Source organism: Lissotriton vulgaris, chromosome 1_1, assembly GCF_964263255.1.
Source record: "Lissotriton vulgaris chromosome 1_1, aLisVul1.2, whole genome shotgun sequence".
Taxonomy (NCBI): Eukaryota; Metazoa; Chordata; class Amphibia; order Caudata; family Salamandridae; genus Lissotriton; species Lissotriton vulgaris.
This window is the reverse complement of record NC_141685.1, coordinates 1,053,665,259-1,053,687,871: the sequence shown is the minus strand read 5'-3', so window position 1 is coordinate 1,053,687,871 and position 22,613 is coordinate 1,053,665,259. Positions and strand designations below refer to the sequence as shown.

Below are 22,613 nucleotides of genomic sequence, written 5' to 3'. Positions count from 1 at the left end.
CCAGAAAAGGAAAATTAAATGGATGACTGCACGGAGCTGCAGGAGCCTCACAACAGTGGCGTCATCTTACTTGTGCGCCACTTAGCGCCCCCAAGTGTAGTAATCTTTCCTTCGAGCATTCCTACGGGGCAGGGTAAAGTGGCAGTGCAGGTCTAAGAGCCTCAGGCAATGAGGTCCGCTGCCATTCAGAGCGGGAGAGTAGGCATTCCTATTCCCATAGCAGGTGTTCAATCGGCCATAATCAGCCCGAAAGACCGGAAGCTCCTTGAGCCCAAGTAACTAGTTCCACGTAAGTGCCAGATTCATGCGACATATTTAGATATCTATTAGGAAAATAATTAAAATTAGGAAATGTATCCTGTGCAGAGGATGAAGTAGGGGTGTGACCCACGTGGAACAATACAAGATATTCTTTTGTTGGGTTATAGCAGTGCAGCGCAGACGGAACCAATCTGTAAATTTTATTGAGTGGATTGTGCCACTCCGCTGTCTCTTGGAGTCAGAGAGCAGTTCTGACATCCGTGTGATCTTTCCAATCTAGAAATACTAGCATGGACAGAATTGCCCATAGTTATAGTTTATTAGGGGCCTTAGACGTATAATATTGTTTCTAATCTTCAAACTGATAACAAGGGTGCATCTGGAGCTTTACCATAGTCAAGATTTAAAACATGGTTAAGAAAAAATATATATTTTTTTAAACGTTGCCCTCGCCTTGACTTAGAAGCACTGTCAAGTAAAATAGTTGCACAATATGTATTGCATATAAGGAAACTTGTCACGATCATGCAACAAGGGCATCCTTCATTTTAGATGGGCCCAGGTTCTGGCCAGAGTGTAAAGGTCCAACTTACCCACTAGGAAACAGATTGTAAAAGGTGTCATGTTATTCTTATAATGAAGAAGTTGCACGCTTGCTCATGATGCAAAGGGAAAGAGTTACACTATTACATTTTTGTAGCTAAAAAGTGACACATTTTAAAAAAGCAGAAGAGGACTGATTTTACTGTGGAAATAACTTGGATAATATCTTCTGTATTAAAATAATAAACGTAGTTAAATGAGGCTGGTGTACTGTGCTTTCGAGAATAGTCAACTTTGGCTCCAAACAGGTTGTACATCTGAAACAGTCACAGTACTTTGATAGGACACAGTGACTATCTAGTTTACTTTATATGAGGGTAGTGTCTAAACTTTTATGTATGTACAGCACGATTTTGTCGAAGGAAGCTCTGGATAGATTGTAAACTGTATGTTATGTGTTACCTTTAGGCAGGGATTACTTCATTTTACAGACTATATTTTCCACGGGACAGTGACATTTATCACTAGTTTAGGTTAATTTGCCCAACTATTGTCTTAATAGGCAATTTTTCATAGATTGCATTTTATTTTAAACTAATTTGTACCTAATGAGTACATAAAAAAATATATTTACTGAATATTTTGTGGAGTGGTTTGCGTTCATGGGTGCACTCTAAATTGAATTTGTCTAGTGATCATGCATCCTTTCCTCTTGCCTGCAATGCGGTCCATTCACTTTACTAATCATTAACAAGCACTGTATTCATCATTCAGTATCTCACCTTCAAGAACTCCCACGCTGGCTCCTTACACTTCTTCTGGATCTCCGTTACAAGGGCTTTGAGAGAGGCTCTTTGATAATGTAGCTTGAGTTCATCGTCTACTTCAGTCAGGTCCATTTCGAACTCCATCTCCAATTTAGTTTGCTCTTTTTCCCTCAGGAGCTTGTGCAGCTGTTCAATCTCAGCCTCAATATTCTTCATCTCAGTTCCCAACTTGACCTGTCAAAATAAGTTGTTTAAATGTTGTGGATGTTCACAAGAACAACACCAGCCACCATATGAAAGAAAGGATGGACTTCAGGAGCTGTCAAATAGCATACTTTATTGGAAATAGGAGATTTGCAACTTCTGCCTTTGTGTAGGTTTTTCATTTTGAGGAAAGTTAGGACAAGCATCTTGGCAAGCCTGTTGAGGTCACTAGTAATGCAGATAAGTAAGATTGATTAGTGGACCAACGCATCCAGGTCAGCAGAAACTAAAGCAGGTTAGATGGTGTAAACATTCACACGAACAAAACCAGTCACAGTGATAAGTCTGGTGGAGTAAGTGGAACGGTCACAGCAGAACTTAGGGAAATGGCTGATTTTTAATTCTCCCTCCAAATCTTTCCTTAATTTAAAATACTCAAACGAATACCTATTGTTAAGCTTGATTTAGCAGACAGTAAAGCAGAATGAAGAGTTCAGTAGACCAGTGCATCCACTGCAAAGATCTATAGGTACCATGAAAGTTACAGGTTAGTCGCAACATGCCCATTCAAGCTTGAATCGTCGAGCGGAAAATAATTATATTTTAGTCTAGTAAGATCATTATAACTCCATCAGCTCACAGAAATACATTAACTTGTTCTGAGAAACCCCGATTAATTTGGTCTTATAGTTTAAAATGCTTTATAGATGGTACTTACTATAAAAATGTTTTATACAGAGCACCCCTTCACATTCGATGCAGGAAGAGAAATTAGTTTGTCAATGGTATATTGGAATGACAACAAATCCCAATCTATGTCAGCTGAATGTAACATTAATGCACTTGTAAGAGCATGATTCATGATTACACATTCCAGCTGCTATTTACAGCTATGGTTCAGGCTATGAACAAAATGTTAAATCAAGTTCTACCTTACCTTCTGACCTACTAAAGTATTTAAGGGCCGAGGCTCAATATTGCTCCTTATGTCAAGTAGGTTTAGAATGTATGCATACAAACTTGAACGCACACAAAAGCTCAAACATTTTTTTAAAACCACCTACTTAAAATAAAGGTAAAACAAAAACACAGGTCATTTGGAATACAAGTGCAACCTACTTTATGAGAGTGGTAACGTTTCTGCAGCTTTGTGACATCGAGTCCAGCATGTGGGGTTTCAGTCATCGGGGTTAAATCAGGCTAGACAAGATCAGTGCTGGTATCCCTGCTCGTGGACCAGACAATGATGAAAGTTAGAGGAAGCAGTAGCTTCATTGCCAAATACTGCTGCAGCCAGCGGTTTCCGTGATTGATTACCTGCCTTTGGCCATCAAGAGCAGTTCTATTGCCCTGATTCGGAGTGGTCCATGGTTGATGGCTAGACTGAGACCACTGACAGCAGCACTTCCACGGAGTTTTGTGCTGGCACTCCTGCTCTTTGAACAGATAATGACCCTGCATCAACAGCTTCCCTTAATTCTTCCTGATCAGTCTGGATTTATCAACTTCGTTCAACATTGCTAACCACTCATTCCATAGTGGTAAACATAGATGCACTGGAGGGGGTTGGGGCCAAACAAGATGGCTGACTAGTCTCACATCGCCGTGCTCCTGCCAGCCCGTTTAAACATCCTAAATTCCCAGCCTGCATTTATGTCAGAATTGGCCAAATAGCTTCTGTTTGGTCTTGGGTAACGGCCATTTGCTTGGTCCCAAGCCACACAGTAGTGCAGTGGGAGACGGCCACGACCGAAGGGGACGAGGCCGCATGGTCCGGGCCTGCAAGGGATGGGTGGTCTCTAAGGCGATGCTATACCCTTTGTAGAGGGCTCGGAGGAGTGTGGGCGGCCCCTGGCAGGGATTGTGAGGTAGGGGAAATGGGCTTGGAAGGAGATGGGCCTATCATTTCTGCGGGGTGCAAGGAAAATAGATGCAGCATGAAAATCGGGCCGCTTCGAAAACAAAAATAAATAAATACAATAATAAATTACCGCAGTGGAGGTTCCCGGACTTGCCCGCATATTTTGACGGCTATCCCGCTCGTCTTAGTGGTGACTGCAGGGGGAACGGAATCAATGTTAACGGGCCTGGTGAGAGCTGAACGGCGCCTGCAGATTGCATGGACTTGCTGCTCCTGTCTCCTCTTGCAAAATTCTTAGGGTGTCTGCTGTTCCCCGCAGGCTGCACTGGAGGAGTAGCAATATGAGGTGGTTGCGCAGGGTGCTTCGGAACTGATCCCATAAAGGCCTGACTGAACTGGTGACAGAGAAAGAGGCACCACAAAGGTATGGCTAGGAGGCCCCATTGGTGATTATACAATGAAGTTGTGCACGTGGGTGCCTGAAAGGGGAGGGTGGATGGCTTCTGGTGCATTATGACTAGTGGAGTGAAACATACCTGGTGCTCCAGGACTGCAGTTTAGGGGCCTCCCCGTGGGAGGAGCACCCGGGTCGGATCTTTTGCATCTTGGTGAAGGATAAAAGAGCCTGTCCTGGTCAGTCCAATAAGATCCTTAGTTACAAGCAGACTGTGACACCAGGGAATTCATCTAACCTGATCTGCCCCATGACTTTGCATTGGCACCACTCCAGGCATGTCCCCAACTGACAAAGCAGTTACATGTAATGGCAGCAATTGACCACTCCATACAGAATTTGCTAATAAAATCGACTGTGGTCCTGGATGTAAACCTTCTCCATGTGGACCTTAAAAAAGTAGCAAGCGGCGTAAATGTTACAGAAAACCATGTAAAAGCACTGCAGGAAGATGTGAAGTAAATAAAGAAAACAAACACAAGGAAATGATGGATGGAGTGCTGAAACTTTTCAGACCCCCCCCCCCCCCCACAGATTTGGGTTGAATCAATCATCATTCTTTAGCTCACTTCACCACCTCAGATCAGACCCAGCTATATGCAAATCAGTCTTGAATCTGTGCCTCATGGGAACAGTCCAGCCCGAACGGCCAAGCCAGGTCTTCCCTGAACTGGAAAAAAGCATCCTGGAACCGGTTTCTCTATAACACCCTTCATCAGCCAGGCTAGCTTGAATCCAGTGGCAAAGTGAGAAAGGGGCCCACGTCTGGGCATACCCTGCCAACATAGGGCGAACAAAGCCAACACAAGGAGGAGATGGACGGAGTGCTGAAACTTTTCAGGCACTCATCCCCAGTCACAGATCTGGGTTGAATCAATCATTGTCATTTAGCTCTATTCCACTCTGGCGCCTTTAGGGCGGAGGCCCCGACTGATCCCCCATTCCCGATGGTGGTGGGAGAGGAATAATCACATTATTTTACAGAAAACTGGGGGAGTGCGGTGCATAGAGCCCTAGATTGGGAAGCTATGAAAGTGGTCATTATGGGCGTTTACCTCAAAACGACATATGGCATTAAGAAAAAATTTAAGCGGGGCTTGAGTCATCAGGAAGGTAATTTAAGCATGCTTAAACAACAGTTACTGGCTCATCCGTCGAGTCTAGCAGAATGGGGGAAAAAGCTTATGGAGCTATTTGAGGATTGGCACAGGCTGGAGAAAGGTATCCAGGGGTTATAGTTTTGTCCAAAAAGTAAATTTCTCCTAGGAAACAGCAGGTTGGAATTCTTTAGGTACGCACAGCTTGTCCAAGTCTGTATATCCTAATGATCGCCAAACTGGTAATACAAAACCCTGAGTAAGCAAATAACAAGCGATTGCATCGTCAAAATACCCTCAGAGCTAGACAAAAATTAATACAAATTACCATTCGACACACCTCATGTGTTAACCTACTCTCTCAACCACAAACGAAACAAGGGAAATGCACTCTATCTTGCATGTCCCCGAGGTTCTAATGTACCTATGTCAAAAACCTAGCGAACTAATGAAATTCGGACAAAAACGTTCATTTACCTTGCTCCTTACTCGTTTTAAACTGCAAGCTCTCGTAGAGTTCGCCAGAACATTAAGACGAATCCACGTATTCCCAAAGGCGCCAGAGTCTTCTACTACTCGGCGTTCGAAAAACACTGCCGGGAGGGAGGCGTAGAATTCAAACCCATAAAGAGCAGTGAACCCGCCTAACCAGATGTTGTGACACTAAAAATCGAAAATGGACTATTACCCCATCAGTCGGCCTCAGCTAACATGGCCGCCGTATAGGCATATTCAATATCCACTCGTTCAAGCATACAAGGAGTGTACTCTCACAGCCTCTTATGACAACTATAGATATGTACGAAATTATACAGGGTAAAAAAATATCGAAGAATAGAAATTTATTAAAAAAACACTTTTCAAAAATAAATCTAAAGCGGTAACTAAACCAAATAAACTGAAAAGGAAAGAGAAGGGAGGGAAAGCTTAAACCATTATCCCGTGTGATACCTCGCCCCTCATCCATTCTAAAACCATATGATAATTGCATGATACCACAAAGGAATTTTATATATATATATATATATATATATATATATATATATATATATATATATATACATATATACATATATACATACACACACACACACACACAAAGCATTACATGATATTTCAAATACACAAAAGCACACCGGAAAAGGTACATTTCATAATATGATATAATTTCCAAACAGAATTCTGGCCAGAACAGATTACAAATTTCAGCCAATTAGAGACCATATAGGGGCGAATAGGCTCTGATGACTGGGAAGATTTTGTAGATACTTTTGATATTTTAATATTTCAAGAGAGCTGGGCTCCTGATCCAATCTTTCGGGCAGGCTTTGTTAATTTTTATAAACCAGCAATCCAGGGTACCAAGGGTAGAGCGTCGGGGGGCCTAGAAATTTGGGTTAGGCAGTCCATTAGTTACAGACCGGTAGACATTTTAGTGAATAATCCCGATATTTTGGGGATTAAGTTATGTAGGGAAAATCACCAGGATATTATTGTTATCAATATATATGCTAGAGGCCTTCCCGGCGGGCAATGCCCGGCTATTATAGAGGAGTTGGACTCCTACCTTGAATTGATTGGGAGAGATAATTTAATTTTTCTAGCGGGGGATCTGACCTGCACCTTTGAACCCCTGATGAGTATGGGCGAGGACTTGTGGTCTGAGGAAGATGCTGTGTGGAATATCCCGAACTTGACACTGAACTATATTAAAAAGGGTACAGAGGCTGCCTTGCACTGGTTAGGGCTGTGCTTAGAGTGGGGTTTGAGAGCGGCCAATGGTCGAACGAATTCTGATAAAGTTGGTCACCCTACTTTTGACAATGGGGTTAGTAAAAGCAGAATTGATTACATTTTGGTTAAAATGGAGTATTGGTCTCTCCTGGAAGACATGGTAGTCATGGTCCGTTCTGAGAGTGACCATAACCCGTTGTCTTTAAGTTTAAAGCTTCCTGGTGGCTTTGGCAGGTCTCCCATAGCCACGTGCATTACTGCAGAGGCTGTTTTAACCAATGATAGAAGGAGGGTCAGATGGTCCAGGGTCGTGGCGGATCCAGCCTTGTTAGATGGCATATCTTTGGAAGTTTCATCTACCTGGAGTGCCATACATGATCTATGTTCTAATATGGAAGAGGTCCACCAGATCAGTGACCTACATGAGCAGTGTTTCAACAAGTTGAAGGCCCTCCTTACCTTACCAACAAAGCATGGGAAAGAGAAAGTAATTGGCACTAGCAAGAAATGGTATAATAAAAAATGCAGGGAGGTGCATAGTGGGCTTATAAAAGCTATTAAATCTAGGGTAACCCTCGATATTAAACTGGCACGGCAAAAGTACAAGAAGGTTCAGTGGGAGGCGAAGAGAGAGTGGGACGAGTGCTATTGGCCCGACCTCTATGAGGCCTGCTTATCCTCTAACCAAATTAAGTTCTGGTAAGTTGTGAAATGGGGCAGAAATCCTGACTCGCAGACTCCAGTAAATTAAGTCTCCGCGGAAGCATGGGTGGACTTTTCGTCCCAGTTCAAAGATCCAGAGCGTGAACTCCTCAATGTCCCATGAGTTGGGCATCATTGCCTCCTTCTCCCTGTCATTCCTTTGTGTTTTCGAATCATGATACAGAGGCTGCTCTCCGTTTGGTTCAATCAGGGAAAGCTCCTGGGATGGACTGCATCCCGGCAGACTTATTCAAAACTGCCCCCCAACTTTGGGTTCCTTATATTACACAGATTGCTAATGCTATTGCCAAGGGGGCAAGGATCCCAGAGTCCTGGAAAGGTGCAGAAATTCTTCCTATTTTTAAAAAGGGGGATCGATCGGTCCCTGGAAATTATCGCCCTATTAGTCTCATAGATTCCCTGCAGAAAATCGTCGCAAGGATGGTCCTTGCCAAAGTCCAAGGGTGGATGGAGATGAAGAGCATTCTCTCACCGCTGCAGGCTGGCTTTAGATCAGGCACCAGCACCATTGACCAGGTCTTCAGATTTACTCTGATATACTGGAAGGTGGTGCGGTTGGGCGGATGTCCATCTACGCTGCCTTTGTGGACCTTAAGTCCGCTTTTGATCTTGTGCCTAGGGCAAAGTTGTGGGCTGTCCTGGGTAAGTTAGGATTGCCGCCCGAACTCCTTGAACTTATGGTAAGATTGCACGAGGGCTATTTTGCTAAAGTGAGGTGGGTGAGACAGGGGCAGGTGACAGACAGCTTTCCCGTAACGCGGGGTGTCCCCCAGGGGTGCGTTTTGGCACCTACCCTTTTCCTATTATTTATTAACCAGGTGGTGAAGTTTTTTGCAGACACCCCCACTGATGCGCCCACATTGGGCGGGACTAAATTCCCATTGCTCATCTTTGCTGATGATACATTACTCCTCTCCAAGACACGTAGAGGCCTTCAAATGGCGATCAACAGATTTGAGGATTTTTGTAAATTAAATGATCTGCAAATAAATGTGAGCAAGACTAAATTCATGGTTTTAACTAAAAATCGCCCCATTAAAAGCCACGGTAGCATGAATGGAGTCGACCTTGAACAGGTGGATGTCATGACCTATGTTGGAGTGACTCTAGACTATCGCCTACGCTGGAAGCCTCAGGTTGATGCTCTCCGCTTAAGATTTGTATGCCTTACGGGATGCCTAATCCAGGAGCAAAGAATGTCTTTAACCAAAAGGGTAACACCTGGACTAAAGATTTATGAAGCAAAAATTAGTTCTGCCATCTTGTATGGGGCTGACCTGTGGGGTTTTATGGACCTAACCCCCTTGGTAAGTTCAAAATAAATTCTTGCGCAAACTGGTAGGATTACCCCGATCCACACCAATATAATCTCTTCTGTTGGATATGGGTTGTAAGCCGACAAATGAGATGGCACGGTACCGGCTGGTAGCATTGTGGAGACGGATTTGGACGTCGCCGGATATAAGCCTTTTTGCCAATGAACTCGCGGAACTGAGATCAATCTTGGGTTCTGGTAATATTCCATGGCTCCGTGAGGTGAAATTAATCTTGGAAAGTATGGGACTTAGCCAATTGTGGGCTAACCCGGGGTCTACTGCTTTCCCCCCATAAACAAGAATTTAAAATGCTCTATTGGGCATCTGTTAGATACCAATCTGTTGTGCTGTCAGATGCTGCCACCCTAACGGGTAGATTCTTGGTGCACAAACTGGATCCCCTATTGGAGAATACTGGGATGTTATTACCAGGAGTTTGGACAAAAAAATTATACCATCAGTTTAGAGTTGGGTCTCTGCCAGTAAGGTCCTTTTGCAAGAAATGGCATGGCCATTCAACTGAGTACTGCCCCTGGTGTAATAATCAAAAGGAGAGTGTGGGTCACTTTCTTTGCTTGTCCTGCCTATTCAGCCCCAAGGAATATATGAGGCCCATTTGTCGTCAGATGAATATTGGGGGGAGTGCAGAGGCACTATGGGCTCTAAGAACAAATACCTCAGAGATTGTGATCATAGGTGTAGCAAAGTACCTAGGGTGGGCTTGGGTCATCCGAGCTAGACACCTTCATGTATCTTGATTATTAATTTTAATTATGGGTATTTTTTATACTGAGTCTTTAAAATCACTGTTTAATCTTTTTTTTTAAATGATGAACTGTTTTGGAAGAAAATATGCTTTTTTGAATTATATGTATGTAAGATCTGGTTTTATTCCTTTTATGTAGACTGTCTTTTATGATGTAAAAATCGAAATAAAGACGTATGAAACTGATATAGATCTACACCCAAGTTAAACAACCCAGTAGCTACTATAGTCTCCAAGGTCTGACCTAAAACATTCATTAGTCACTGTATAGGCAGCAAGATAAAGTCCTGCCACTGCTTCCTTGGTTATGGTCCCTCTGGGCAAGGAGAGTTAGCAGCTAGGCTCTGAAAAGAAAAATCAGTAGCACCTCTAACATTAGAAGGCTGCTAGCACAAGAGCAGTTTTAGGTATCGAACACCACTCGGGGGAATTTTTCTAAAGATTCGCAGAAGACCCTCTTTATAAAAATGAGTACTTCAGGAGGTTTTGAAAGAAGGTCGGTTGGCTTTGAACCACTTAGCACAAGTCTAGTACAAAGACTAGGCTATCAGGGGCTTTTCTTGGCTATACTTACATATCTGATGCCAGAGGACAGAGGATTGCCAATATAACCTTTTTGGGCAATAATATATTAGAAAACACAAATAGCAAAATGCACTGCATGAACTCTGAATCTGAAACTCTGAAGACCATGGAGTACTAGACACCACCAAAGGCCCCCCAAACAGGGGGGTTCAACCCTTCAGTGTCACCAGCAAAACCACAGCAACAAGCAATTCGACCACCACAAACTTTGAAGAGGAAGAGGGGCCCAGTAGCTACCTGCAGACACAAACTTGGACTTTACCTTTCCCAGGATCCCGTACACTAATCCACTGAGGGAAGCATTTAAAATGTATATATAGAGCCACAAAACTTTAAACACAGACTGTAGGGTGCTGAATATTGTGCAAAATGGCTTCAAGTCACCACCCGATGGTTACCTCTAAAAACAGTGCTTTCTCAAGCACTTCCAAAACTACGTCAACAACCTTACCCTGAAGTGATTGGCAGTTTCCCCTGTCTTTAGGTCTCGGACTATCGTCGCACTGGGTAAGCAGTGGGCGGAGTCCGAGATTTTTTGTTTGCAGTATGGGGGCTTGAACCCGCCCCTCTTCTCCATTGGCTGGCTTCCTAAACAGAGGCCAGCCATTGGAGGAGAGGGGCGTCACTCAGTTCAAGCCCCGTCTTTCTGCGATTCGGGGGCATGTTTTTTGCAGTTTTTAGGCCGTGACATCATCAGTCACTCAACTGCTAAATACACGTCCCCGAATCGCAAAAATGGCAGCACTTTTGTTCTGCCATTTACCACGACTGCCGCCGCAAGTAGTCGCCGAGTCTTCCGCCCCACAGGAGGACCCGTGTGGCTTTCTGTTTACATACACGCCTTCGTTTTGTCAATTAATTTATGTTCACTTTTCTTACATTACTATTCTGCTTGTTATTTTCCAGATAATGAATTTGACCAGCGGGGTACAAAGAACGCATCTCCCGGCATTGGTCATTACCTCAAAATAGGGATTTGCTTGTTTGAACATAGTTTTACGGGGCAGGTCACGATTATAAATCTACAGCAGTGATTGTTCCAGCGGAGCCGAGTGGGGGTGGGAACCTTGCTGCACGCTTGTTCCGATTGCTCAGCTTGTTTCTTTGAACTGTGAACACTTCCTGTAATGAACTTCCGGCGCCAGCGATCAACACCGGAGAGGCCCTACCCGGGAGAGCGGCCCTCCTAGGCGCTGCAGGTGAGCGGGTGCGAACGGCGGGGCACATTTGTCAATAACACAACCCTAATCAGATTCTCCATGCCCTGTGGCAGGACCCGTACGTGCAGGAGGCTCGGGAGCACAGGAGCCCCGGGAATCTCATCGCCGGCAGCGATGTGGCTCTGTCCCGGGGGGCAGCGGCAGCTGCGGGGAGTACAGTGGCGCGGCCTGCACCTCTGGGTGTTGGCGGTGCTGCTGTGCGGGGCACGCGGTTGCGCCTGCATGGCTTCGTGCCGCTGCTTCGGAGACCTGGTGGACTGTAGTCGGAGGTTAGCCCAAGTACCCGATGGACTGCCTGGGTGGACCTTGCAGCTGTGAGTATCTTGTGGGTTGGAGGGCAGCTGTCATTGCAAAGCTGCACTGTCTTTCAGTATTTCTAGAATGAACCGGGACTGCTGTATCCAGTGGTGGGGTAGCTAGGAGTACAACAGCAACAGTAAGCACCTGATGGGGTAGCTGGCAGCTGTGAGTAGGTCTGGGCCATTGGCGTGAGGTGTGTGGCTTATGGGGCGAGGGTGGCTGTCGTCAAGGTCCGGGGATGTTAGTTTTGAGTATCAAAGTTATGTGGATTGGACAGGTACCTCTTATTGATGGCAGTTGCATGAAAGTGGCAGCTTACGGCCTTGTGAGTATCCGAGGTGAGACTTCGGCTGTTGGAAGTATGTGACAATCAGATGCGAGGGTACGTCTGGGGGTAGTTGAGGGAGCTGCGAGGCGGCACAGTTTGGTAAAGTCCAGGGGTTAGGATGCGCCTTAGGGAAGGCCTTGTTGGAGTCTTGAGTATGCCTGTGGGTTTATGTGTGGAACATGGGGTGAAAAGTGAGGGGGTACCATCCACCTGTATCTTATGTATGGGTGGCATAACCAGAGTGTCAGACGTGTGTTGCATACTTCAACTGCCCTCTTGGGTCAGTTGACACACATCTCCGTGTGTTAGCGCCATAACCCCCTTGTCATTTGTGTGTGTAGAAGTGACATGGTACTGCGGCTCATACCATTCTCCAAGTAGCCATTCACGGGGTGGTGGAGGGGCACATTAGCATTTGGAGCTGAAAGTGGCTGAGCATACAGTTTTTCTATTTTAGTTTGTTTCTGACCTTATTTGACACTATTGTGATTATTTGCACCTTTTATTGCTTGCAGCTACATCTTATTCGGTGGCTTGGTTGGAAGGAACTCTGCAGCTTGCTATTATGGAGTATGTGTGTGGGGCTCTGTCTGTGTGTGTGTGGGGCAGTGTGTGGGGCTCTGTGTGTGTGTGGGGCAGTGTGTGGGGCTCTGTCTGTGTGTGTGTGGGGCAGTGTGTGGGGCTGTGTGTGTGTGTGTGTGTGTGTGGGGGGGGGCTCTGTCTGTGTGTGTGTGGGGCAGTGTGTGGGGCTCTCTCTGTGTGTGTGGGGGGCAGTGTGTGGGGCTGTGTGTGTGTGTGTGGGGCAGTGTGTGTGTGTGTGTGGCTCTGTCTGTGTGTGTGTGGGGCAGTGTGTGGGGCTCTGTGTGTGTGTGGGGCAGTGTGTGGGGCTCTGTCTGTGTGTGTGGGGCAGTGTGTGGGGCTGTGTGTGTGTGTGGGGCAGTGTGTGTGTGTGTGTGTGTGTGTGTGTGGGGGGGGCTGTGTGTGTGTGTGTGTGTGTGTGGGGCTCTGTGTGTGTGTGTGTGTGTGTGTGTGTGTGTGGGGCTCTGTGTCCGCTAATACTCTCTGATGCTCACCTATTGCCATTGTAAATGACAATACCATTTATGTTTTAAAAAAATGAAAAAATGAAAAAAATGCCATTTGCAATGCCAATAGCTCTAACTTTAATAAAGACGAGACCATTGCATTGTAAATGCTTGTTTTGAACTTTACAAACTATTTTGCATAATTTGCAACCTATTGTCAGAATTGCTATGCTATAGACCCCCTGGCAGCAATACGCAATATCATAACCTCCTAGATAATATTACCAACCTAACCTTGACACATACTAGGATGATTGTACTGGGAGATTTCAATCTTCGAGAAGAGGGGAATCTTAGTAACCATCTGAGAGACCTAAATCACACATGTGCTAACCTGAATCTCGTACAGCTATTGGAACGGGCCACGCATCAAGGTGGCCACCTTCTAGACTTACTGTTTGCCAATTAGGACTCCTCCAAAATACTAAATATACTAACCCAGACTTGGACGGACCACCACCTAATTCAGTTTGAGATTAAGCAGCCCTGCCCAAAAGCCAAAAATAACTAGCAGAATTCCTACAGAAGTGGTAGGGACTGGGCAAAATTGGACAAGTCGGGCTCACTCTTATGTGATAAGGGAGATAATTGTCCTTCTTCTAGGATGACTGTTGAAGAGAACTATAAAATCTACAACAGCTATATTACAGATTCTTTGGATCAGATAATTCCTGTAAAGAAGATAAAAAACAGGAATAAAACTACGGCCCCTTGGTACAACAAAGAGCTGAAACAGCTCTGCACGTTCCGCAAGCAGGCGGAAAGGAAATGGAGAAGGGGATATACTGAGGAAGGCAAAAAAGAATTGAGACTAATACAATTGAAATATAAAGTACTTATTCTCAAAACTAAGGCTGAATTCTATGCCACCTCCATTACACAAGCGCCGAATGGAGCAAAAGCTCTTTTTAAAATCAGCAAAGACCTGTCTGCTCCGACATGTCTAAATAATAAGGTAGCAGCATCACAAAAATTATTTGATGATATTTCTCATTATTTTCAGGATAAAATTATAAAAATTGTTAACACTCTTCATCCTAATAATGAAGGCCTTGATGACTTAGAACTACTGGGGGAAGAAGATCCTCTTCAGCAAGCAGCCCTGGATGATTTCCCGGCTCTTACTGCTGATGTTTTTAACAGTTTGGCGCACAGTGTCACATCGGGATCTCCCCTTGATCCCCTCCCCCCGAAAGTCTAGAAGACTTTTGGCAAAGAAACCCTCCCGTGGCAGAGGCAGATTTGTAATCAATCACTGTTGGAGGGAACTGTCCCGGACTGCTGGAAACAGGCGGTGGTGACCCCGCTGATTAAGAAACCTACCCTCGATCCATCAGTCCCGGCCAGTTTCAGACCAATTTCTCTTTTGCCCTATCCAGTCAAAATCCTGGAGAAGGCAGTCAGTGGGACACGGTCGTGTTTTCTGGAAGAAAATCTATTACTTGACAAAGACCAATTTGGGTTTCGACCGGGCCATGGGACTGAGACGACGCTTGTCACCAGGATGGATAACCTGCGAATGCGTGCCGACAACGGGAATGTCACAGTTTTAGTGCTTCTCGATATGTCGGCAGCATTCGACACGGCACACCACTCTATCCTAGTGGAGAGACTTAGGAGGCTGGGGGTGAAGGGACGAGCACTGCAATGGATCCAGTCTTACTTGACAGGGAGACAGCAGGTTGTGTCCTTATCACCATTTTCCTCTAGTAAATCGCCGGTAAAATATGGAGTGCCGCAGGGCTCTGCGATCAGCCCCATTTTGTTTAATATAGATCTGCAGCCCTTGCTTATTATTATTAAATCTTTTGGAGTTAGCCTAGTTAACTATGCTGATGATACTCAGTTGGCGTTCTCCTTAAAGGGTGAAGACGCAATCTCCCTGGATACCTTCCAGCAGTGCATGCAATGCACGGCTGGCTGGCTCAGGAGAAATTCCCTTCAGTTTAATAGCGGAAAGACAGAGGTGCTGTATTGTTCCTCCGCAAGGATACCTAAACCTCTACCTTGTGAACTCAAACTCACTCCTGAGGAGGGACCTATAGCGCCGGTCAAGAAGGTACGCAACCTGGGGGTTTGGATCGATGATAACCTCCAGATGGAGTCTCATGCAAATAAGACTGCTAATGTATACTTTTCCTTGATACGGCTGCTGCGAAAAATACTACCACTACTACCAATGGACTCTTGCCCGGAGGTGGTAAGAAGCACAGTATTAAGCAGGCTGGATTATTGTAACTCTCTGTACTCTGGCGCCCCACGTTACATCATCCAGGGCTTGCAGAGAGTACAGTCTGCAGCGGCGAAATTGGCACTCAATAGGTCGCGCAGTTCATCTTCCACCTTGGCTCTTAGAGAGCTACATTGGCTGCCTATTAAGGAAAGGATACATTTTAAATCCTTATGTCTAATTTTCAGAGCAGTGCACAAACTTAGACCTATTCCCATGCAGAAAAAATGTAGGTGGTATCAACCCAAGCGGAATATTCGCTCCTAGAGTGCCGGCCTTTTGTCGGTCTCCAGGTTTAAACGGGCCAGGGCTGAGGGAGGGCATTCAATGTGGTGGGCACCTGTCTCTGGAATGAACTCACCCTGAACCTAAGACAAGCAGACACCCAGACTGAATTCCATAAGAGCCTGAAAACTTGGCTCTTTCCAAAATCTTAGCCTTCCGCCTTCAATATACACGGCCTGACCTCTTTTCCATCAAGGTTCCCTTTCCAGTAAAAAAAAGGGCAAGGATACCCGTAGGGTGACAGTCAGCGCTATAAAAGTACTAAATTCATTCAAATTCATTAATTCATTTCATTCATTCATTCATTCAATTTCCGGTGCATAACAAGGGCATACACCCCAATGACTACAACCATATTGCAAAGTCCATATATCCTAAAACAGAGTTAAAATGCATTCTAGGTAGTAAAACATCTTAAAACTAATAAAGCACAGTCCCTATATGCCCAACAACTTTCACACTACATGTATAATTAACTAATCCTCATAAAAACCTTGGTCTAGTGTTCAGGGGTTAATAGCCAATAGCCCTATAAGTAACAGAACAACATTTTGGCTCAGCAATTTATAGTCATCTATTTGGGCCACTATGTACATCTTGTTTTTACCGAACGAGAATACACCAGAGAGTTACAATTAAATCGGTACAGTTAATTTCCAGCTTCCCAGGAGACCATTAAAAGTAAGTCTTAGGATGCGCATTCCCCCAAAGTTCTTTCCTGCATTTCACCACTGACCACAGAAAAGTAGCAAGTACATAGCACACCAAAGGATCCTCAAGCTGTTGGAAATGTAACAGTAATTAAAGAAAAGGGGGGAACCTGTGTCCCTCAGAACCTGGGTAATGAATAGTTAAACAAAAAAGGTGGTTCTGTTGGAAAAGACAAAATTGCTTTAACACTGCTAATAATGCACTCTGGGTGAACGCTCTCCGAGATAAGCATTATTTTCTGTAAACTGTGTAACAGACAAGTCATGAGATCAATTGACTGTATTGTTTCTTTTTATCTGAATTACATCATTCAATGATACCATACAATACATAAACGGACTGTCAGAACGGGTGTTAAAGTGCAATTGAGTGACATTTGTGTATAGTGCTCAAAAGGTGAAAGATATATACAGTGGAACCAATTCCATATATACAAATATATACAAGAGTTTCAATGGCCAGCTACTGATTTATATCCAAAGATCCCTATTTTTCTTGGTGGGATCCTGGTGGTGCTGGACCTAGGACAAGCGTCCATGTTTCGACCCTAGGGTGCCCCAATTGGTGGTCACTACGGGTCTTTCTCACCCTTGTCTTGAGTGTTAAAGCAATTTTGTCTTACCCAACAGAACCACCTTTTTTGTTTAACCAGAAATGTAACTGTGCTAGCCTATATTGGGTAAAGGTAGTGTTGCACAAGTAAGGAGCTATTATTTTCCTTTGATGGGAAAAGAATATGTGCGGGTTCCATGTCATCAAAAGGGATGGAGTAAATGGAGTAAATGAATCAAAAGAGGGCAACTTCAGGATGTTAGCTCTTCATTAAATATTACCTTTGCTCCATCCATGAATCTAAAGTATAGGCGTAGTTCCCAGTGGCGGCTCGCATAGGGCGAGCTACAGGGCAGTGATGCGGGGGAGGGTCAGGGTTGGGGGTAGTAAACTCAGACATACGACAGAACGGAGGAACGTAATAATCACTTTTCTCTGTTCTGTCATAGGTCTGAGTTTACTACCCCCCACCCTGCCCCTCACCCGCCCCACAGCACACCCTATGCGAGCTGCCACTGGTAGTTCAACATACTAATTGCACACAACATCACAGGTTTCTTGGGTCCTTGGTACAAGAAGAACATTATCAATGCACAGTCATTCTCCTTGGCCTTATTCAGATAAGGGACATCTGCACCAAAAGAGAAATGAAACTGCACATGAACTTTTAAATGTCGAGTCTTCAGTTTTAATGGCAGAGACAGTATCCTCATATTAGTCAAAATTAACGTCCGAGACCCCACTCACCCACATGTGGAGACTCTTTTTGATGTCTACATCACTTTTCTTTAAGCCTTCATAAGTTTTTTTTAACCACAAAAGATATCCAGCCCAAGCTTGTCTTTTTTTTACAACATGTTGGGGATTCTAAAAGTACAGTGTGTTTGTGGAGTCCCTTGAAATAAGCTGAGAAAATGGAGCACTTTTTTTGGAAAAAGTGCTGTGCAAGAAAGCATATTTGTGTTCTAAAAAGGACATCAATAAAAAGGGTGCTGTTTTAAGATCCTTTCCTAGCCTTCAGGAAGAAGCAGAATAACATTTTTAAAAAGTACGATATTTTAAAATATTGTGAACAGCAGTTTCACAATTTTTCTAAGTGGTAGTTGAGGTTTCCTCATTTTTGTCATTTGTAACTACTTGATGTGCTGTTAGTGGTGAAAACGAAACCAGACAACATTCTTAATGTAGCAAGGGATCATTTTTCATGAAAACGAATAGTCGAAATATATTTTTTCTTACTTATTGTATTTAAAAATATAACTAGATGACATTTTCATCTATGATTTTTCTCTACGACAGCAGATTTACAAAAGTAATACTGTTATGTCAGTCAGACCCTTCTGGTCACAGGGATATATAGTGTTTGTTGACTGTTGAAAACACACGCTAATTCAACCAACAACTTCACTGCAGCTTAGGTTTCATTGTGTACAGACAATACAGCAATTCATAAGCTAAAATCTAATGACTAAAAGTGTGTATGAAGATAAGCTAGGCATTTTTTAAATATGTCAAAGATACTAAATTTAGGAATAGTGTTTAATTGTATACTCCGAATATGGAGTTACTCATAGTATTGTGATTTAGAGGGCATCTTGCAAAATGTTTTCTTCTGCACACTGGTATATGTAAATTATTTGTGCATAGACATGGCACACTTCATTGCAATCGTAAAATAAATTAAAAATAACCACTTTGAAAATCGCCTGAAAATATTAAAGATAAAGAATCGACCATGGATTTTAAAAACAAACTAGATTCAAAAACTTTCTGAGCTTTCCAGTGATTTGGCTATCTTTTGAAGAAAAGCCTTATCTAACTGCATCATGTATAGTTCTACAGTTTACTTTAATAAAACCAGACTCAAATAGGTTTTGCTTATGCACAGTAGCTTGGGGCATATACAAATGTGTTCTAGGGATTCAATCTAGTAACCACAAAGCAGACATGATTTTGTTGGAATGTACTTACGATTCCTTGAATCTTCAAATTGGGCGACTGGGATATACATAAGGGGAAATCTCAAAAACCTGGTTTTGCAACCAGGGTTTAAAGTGTAGATCAAACAGTTCTGGTATGTTTCCACGTAAGTGTCAAAAATGTAATTTTAATGATTGTAAATTAATAAAGGCAATCAGTCTTAAGTTTTCCCCAGAGTCTGCCTTATAAAAGCCTTCCAGGCTGAGCATAATGGGCCAGAGAGGAGCACCAATAATGGTAAATGATGTGTTATAACATGGTTACTTGCGGCAAGACTCCAGGCTGAGGAGAAATCTTATAACTATATATATATATATATATATATATATATATATATTCTCAAAAGTGCTCGCTTCAACCACCAACTCCCAAAGGGTCAGAAAGGAAAACGAGGCAGACCCTTCTCGGTGCTATTTTAGTTCATTTCATACACCAGTCCTCACGACGCGTTTCGGCAGATCCCTGCCTTGATCACATGATATATATATATCCATCCTACTGACAGTCACCAGTAGGAAGTTATAGTTCGGACCTAGTTACCATAGGAAAAATCGCAACCTTCTATTGCCAATAACTTGGGCGTAGATTGACGAATCTTCAGGAAACTTTCAAAACGAATTCTTTGTTGATATCAGCTCCTATGTTAACAGTTAATTTCCATAGGACACTTTAGATAAGGCCACAGGTCGAACGGGTGAACTGAATTACCCCAAATTTGGTAGGGAGAAGGGTCTTGGTCTAGAAAGCACACTTTTGTTCATTTGGTGTAAATCCGTTCAGTAGTTTTTTGAGAAATATTGAAATTTACAGATATCGATATTTGAGAGTTCTGCCATCTAATTGGCTGAGGCGTTACAAGCACGAGGTTGCTGCTGATTGGGTGCGAGCAGTTGCAACTAGGAAGTGTTAGCTGCCATTTTCTGATTCTGTTGAAGTAAGTAAGGGGAAAAAGGGGAGAAAAATGTGGGAAAGAGGAGGGTAGGAGCGCTGTGAGGACTGTAGGGTGGTTAGGGTGGGCTGTAGAGGGAGTGTGAAGCAAAGTATTTACCCCTACTGGTGTGAAAGTGCTGTTTTGCCCACTGTGAGATGGTGCTGAGGTGAGGTGCCGGTACACTCCGGGATGAAAGCGTGCGTTTAAACCGTGGGCGGAGTGCTGTAAACTGATGTGCTCTGGGCGCTGTAGCGTACTGGCCGAAGCGAAGTATTTACCACTACCGGTGTGAAAGTGCTGTTTTGCCCACTGTGAAATGGTGCGGAGGTGAGGGGCCGGTGAACTTGGAGATGAAAGCTTGTGCCTAAACTGTGAGCTGAGTGCTCTGTAGCATCATGGCAGAAGCAAAGTATTTACCCATACCGGTGTGAAAGTGCTGTTTTGCCTAGAGTGAGATGGTGTTGAGGTGAGGTATCGGTAAAATTGGGGATGAAAGCGTGTGCTTAAACTGTGAGCTGAGTGTTGTTAACTGATGTGCTGTGGGCGCTGTAGCATACTGGCCGAAGTGAAGTATTTACTCCTACCAGTGTGAAAGTGCTGTTTTGCCCACTGTGAGATGGTGTTGAGGTGAGGTGCTGGTACACCTGGGGATGAAAGCATATGCCTAAACTGTGAGCCGTGTGGTCTGTAGCATACTGGCAGAACCAAAGTATTTACCCTTACCGGTGTGAAAGAGCTGTTTTGTCTAGAGTGAAATGGTGCAGAGGTGAGGTACCGCTAAACTCTGGGATGAAAACGTGCGCCTAAACTGTGAGCTGAGTGCTGTAAACTGATGTGCTCTGGGCGGTGTAGCACACTGGCTGTTGTAGCATTTGTGTGCAGGTGGTGTTCGTATGCGTTCAGAGTATAGCGGGAGTGGGAAGCAAACTACTCACTGACTAGTTGTGAGTTTATTGCTGTAAAATGATGTGCTGTGGGTGCTGTAGGATACTGGCCGCTGTAGCATACCTGTGTAAGTAGTGTTAGTGTGCGTTTATACTATACAGGGAGTGGGAAGCAAACTACTCACCCCTACCGGTCTGCAGACTCCAATGAAGAGTTTTAGGAAGCAGGAATAAAGAAATAATCGTGAAGAATATAATGCAGAATGTTGCAATGCTGCAGAAGAAAGTGGCTGTCTGTAATAAAGGGATGGAGTTTGAAAATTATATAGAAAGTGTATTTAAGTGCCATTATTGGACCCACTGGTGCAAGAGCTAGGGCATCCAGCTGATGCAAAGTTGAACCACTTCTGCAGTATTCAAACTTAAGCTCCTGCATCAGTGAATTGCATATTACGTTACAGTTGCATGTGACATAAGCAATAGCTATTTCACTTGAATGACTACATTCTATAAGGAAAATAACTGTAGGATACCATTACCACATGTATTTTATTAATGAAAGTAAGAAATAAAAAAGAAATTGCAAAACGTAATCATCAAACTTTTTAGGTACCTTGCAGGGGTTTTTTGTAACAGAACATTAACAGTAGACTAGTTGGCAATCTGTTGGACCGTACAGCCAATGTGGTGCGTGTCAGAATTGGTACTATTTCTACTCACATTGGAACTTTGAGGATGAATACAAACATTGCGCTTCTGAGAAGCACATTCGGTACCTTTGTAGTCAAACCATACATTTTTGTCTTCAGCCGTTTCAAAAAAACATTCTTGTGTAGAGAGCTAAGGCATCGAGCTGGGACAAACTCCAACCGCTTCTGCTGAGTCAAATCAAAGCTCCTGCATTAGTGAATTGCACATTATATGTCACAGTTCTATGTGACGTCCACAATAGGTATTAGACATGAATGAATACATTGTATAATGAAAATAAATACGATTACCACACTGTGCCAACCAGTTCCTAAACAAAGTCGTCTCTTTTCATTTTATTTTTTTAGGTTTAAAGTATTTTATTAAGGCACAAAAACACGGGGAGGGGAGCAGGAGGTCAAGCAAACATACAGTACAAGAAGCAGGACGTTGCAGCGAGTCAGAAGAAAAGCAGGGAGGCAGGAAGCCCCAGAGGGTAACAAGGCAAAGACATAAGGCAATAAGGCATTGTGAACGACCCCCCTGTAGACCCCCACTCCCTAGGCAAGGCCGAGCCCGAATAGCACCCCGCAACACAGTAAAGGAGAAGCATACCGTTCCACCAACCCCCCGACCCCAGAAAAGAAGAAGAAAGAAAAGCAAAGGAGGAGAAGAAAGAAAACAATACCCCAACATCCCCGTCCGAAAGTCAGCATTAGAAGCATATAACCTCTCTTCCCGCCCCCAACCCCCGGCCCCCGATCCGCACATTCACTCCGCCGCAGCTGCCGGCGGCGTCAGCCTAAGGAGGCGCAAATACCGTGGACACGTGAGCTCGTGAAATTCCGTGGACAGCAGTGCCAAAATGGGGTGCCAGAGCTCCTCAAACTGGTCAACATTCCCAGCCACTGTTGGCGACATCTTCTCCATGCCCAGTACCTGCCAGAGCCTATGCAGCCAACCAGTGATAGAGGGGGCAGTAGGGGTGCGCCAGAGTACCAGTATGTTCTGGACGGCGGAGCCTAGCGCAATCGCAATCTGCCTGCCCCTGCGGGATTTCAGCGGGTACATCAAGTCATTGGGGAGGCCTAGCAAGGCATACGCGG

At 44.1% G+C, this 22,613-nt stretch overlaps 1 protein-coding gene across 1 annotated transcript in view; it reads right to left on the bottom strand.

The window, feature by feature from the left end:
* LOC147748524 (E3 ubiquitin-protein ligase TRIM39-like) overlaps positions 1–22,613 on the bottom strand; it is a 718,477-nt gene that overhangs the window by 283,712 nt on the left and 412,152 nt on the right. Inside the window, exon 4 of the mRNA XM_086936451.1 lies at positions 1,587–1,805. Within this exon, the coding sequence (XP_086792577.1) occupies positions 1,587–1,805 (219 nt within the window). The remainder of the gene's footprint in view (positions 1–1,586; positions 1,806–22,613) is intronic.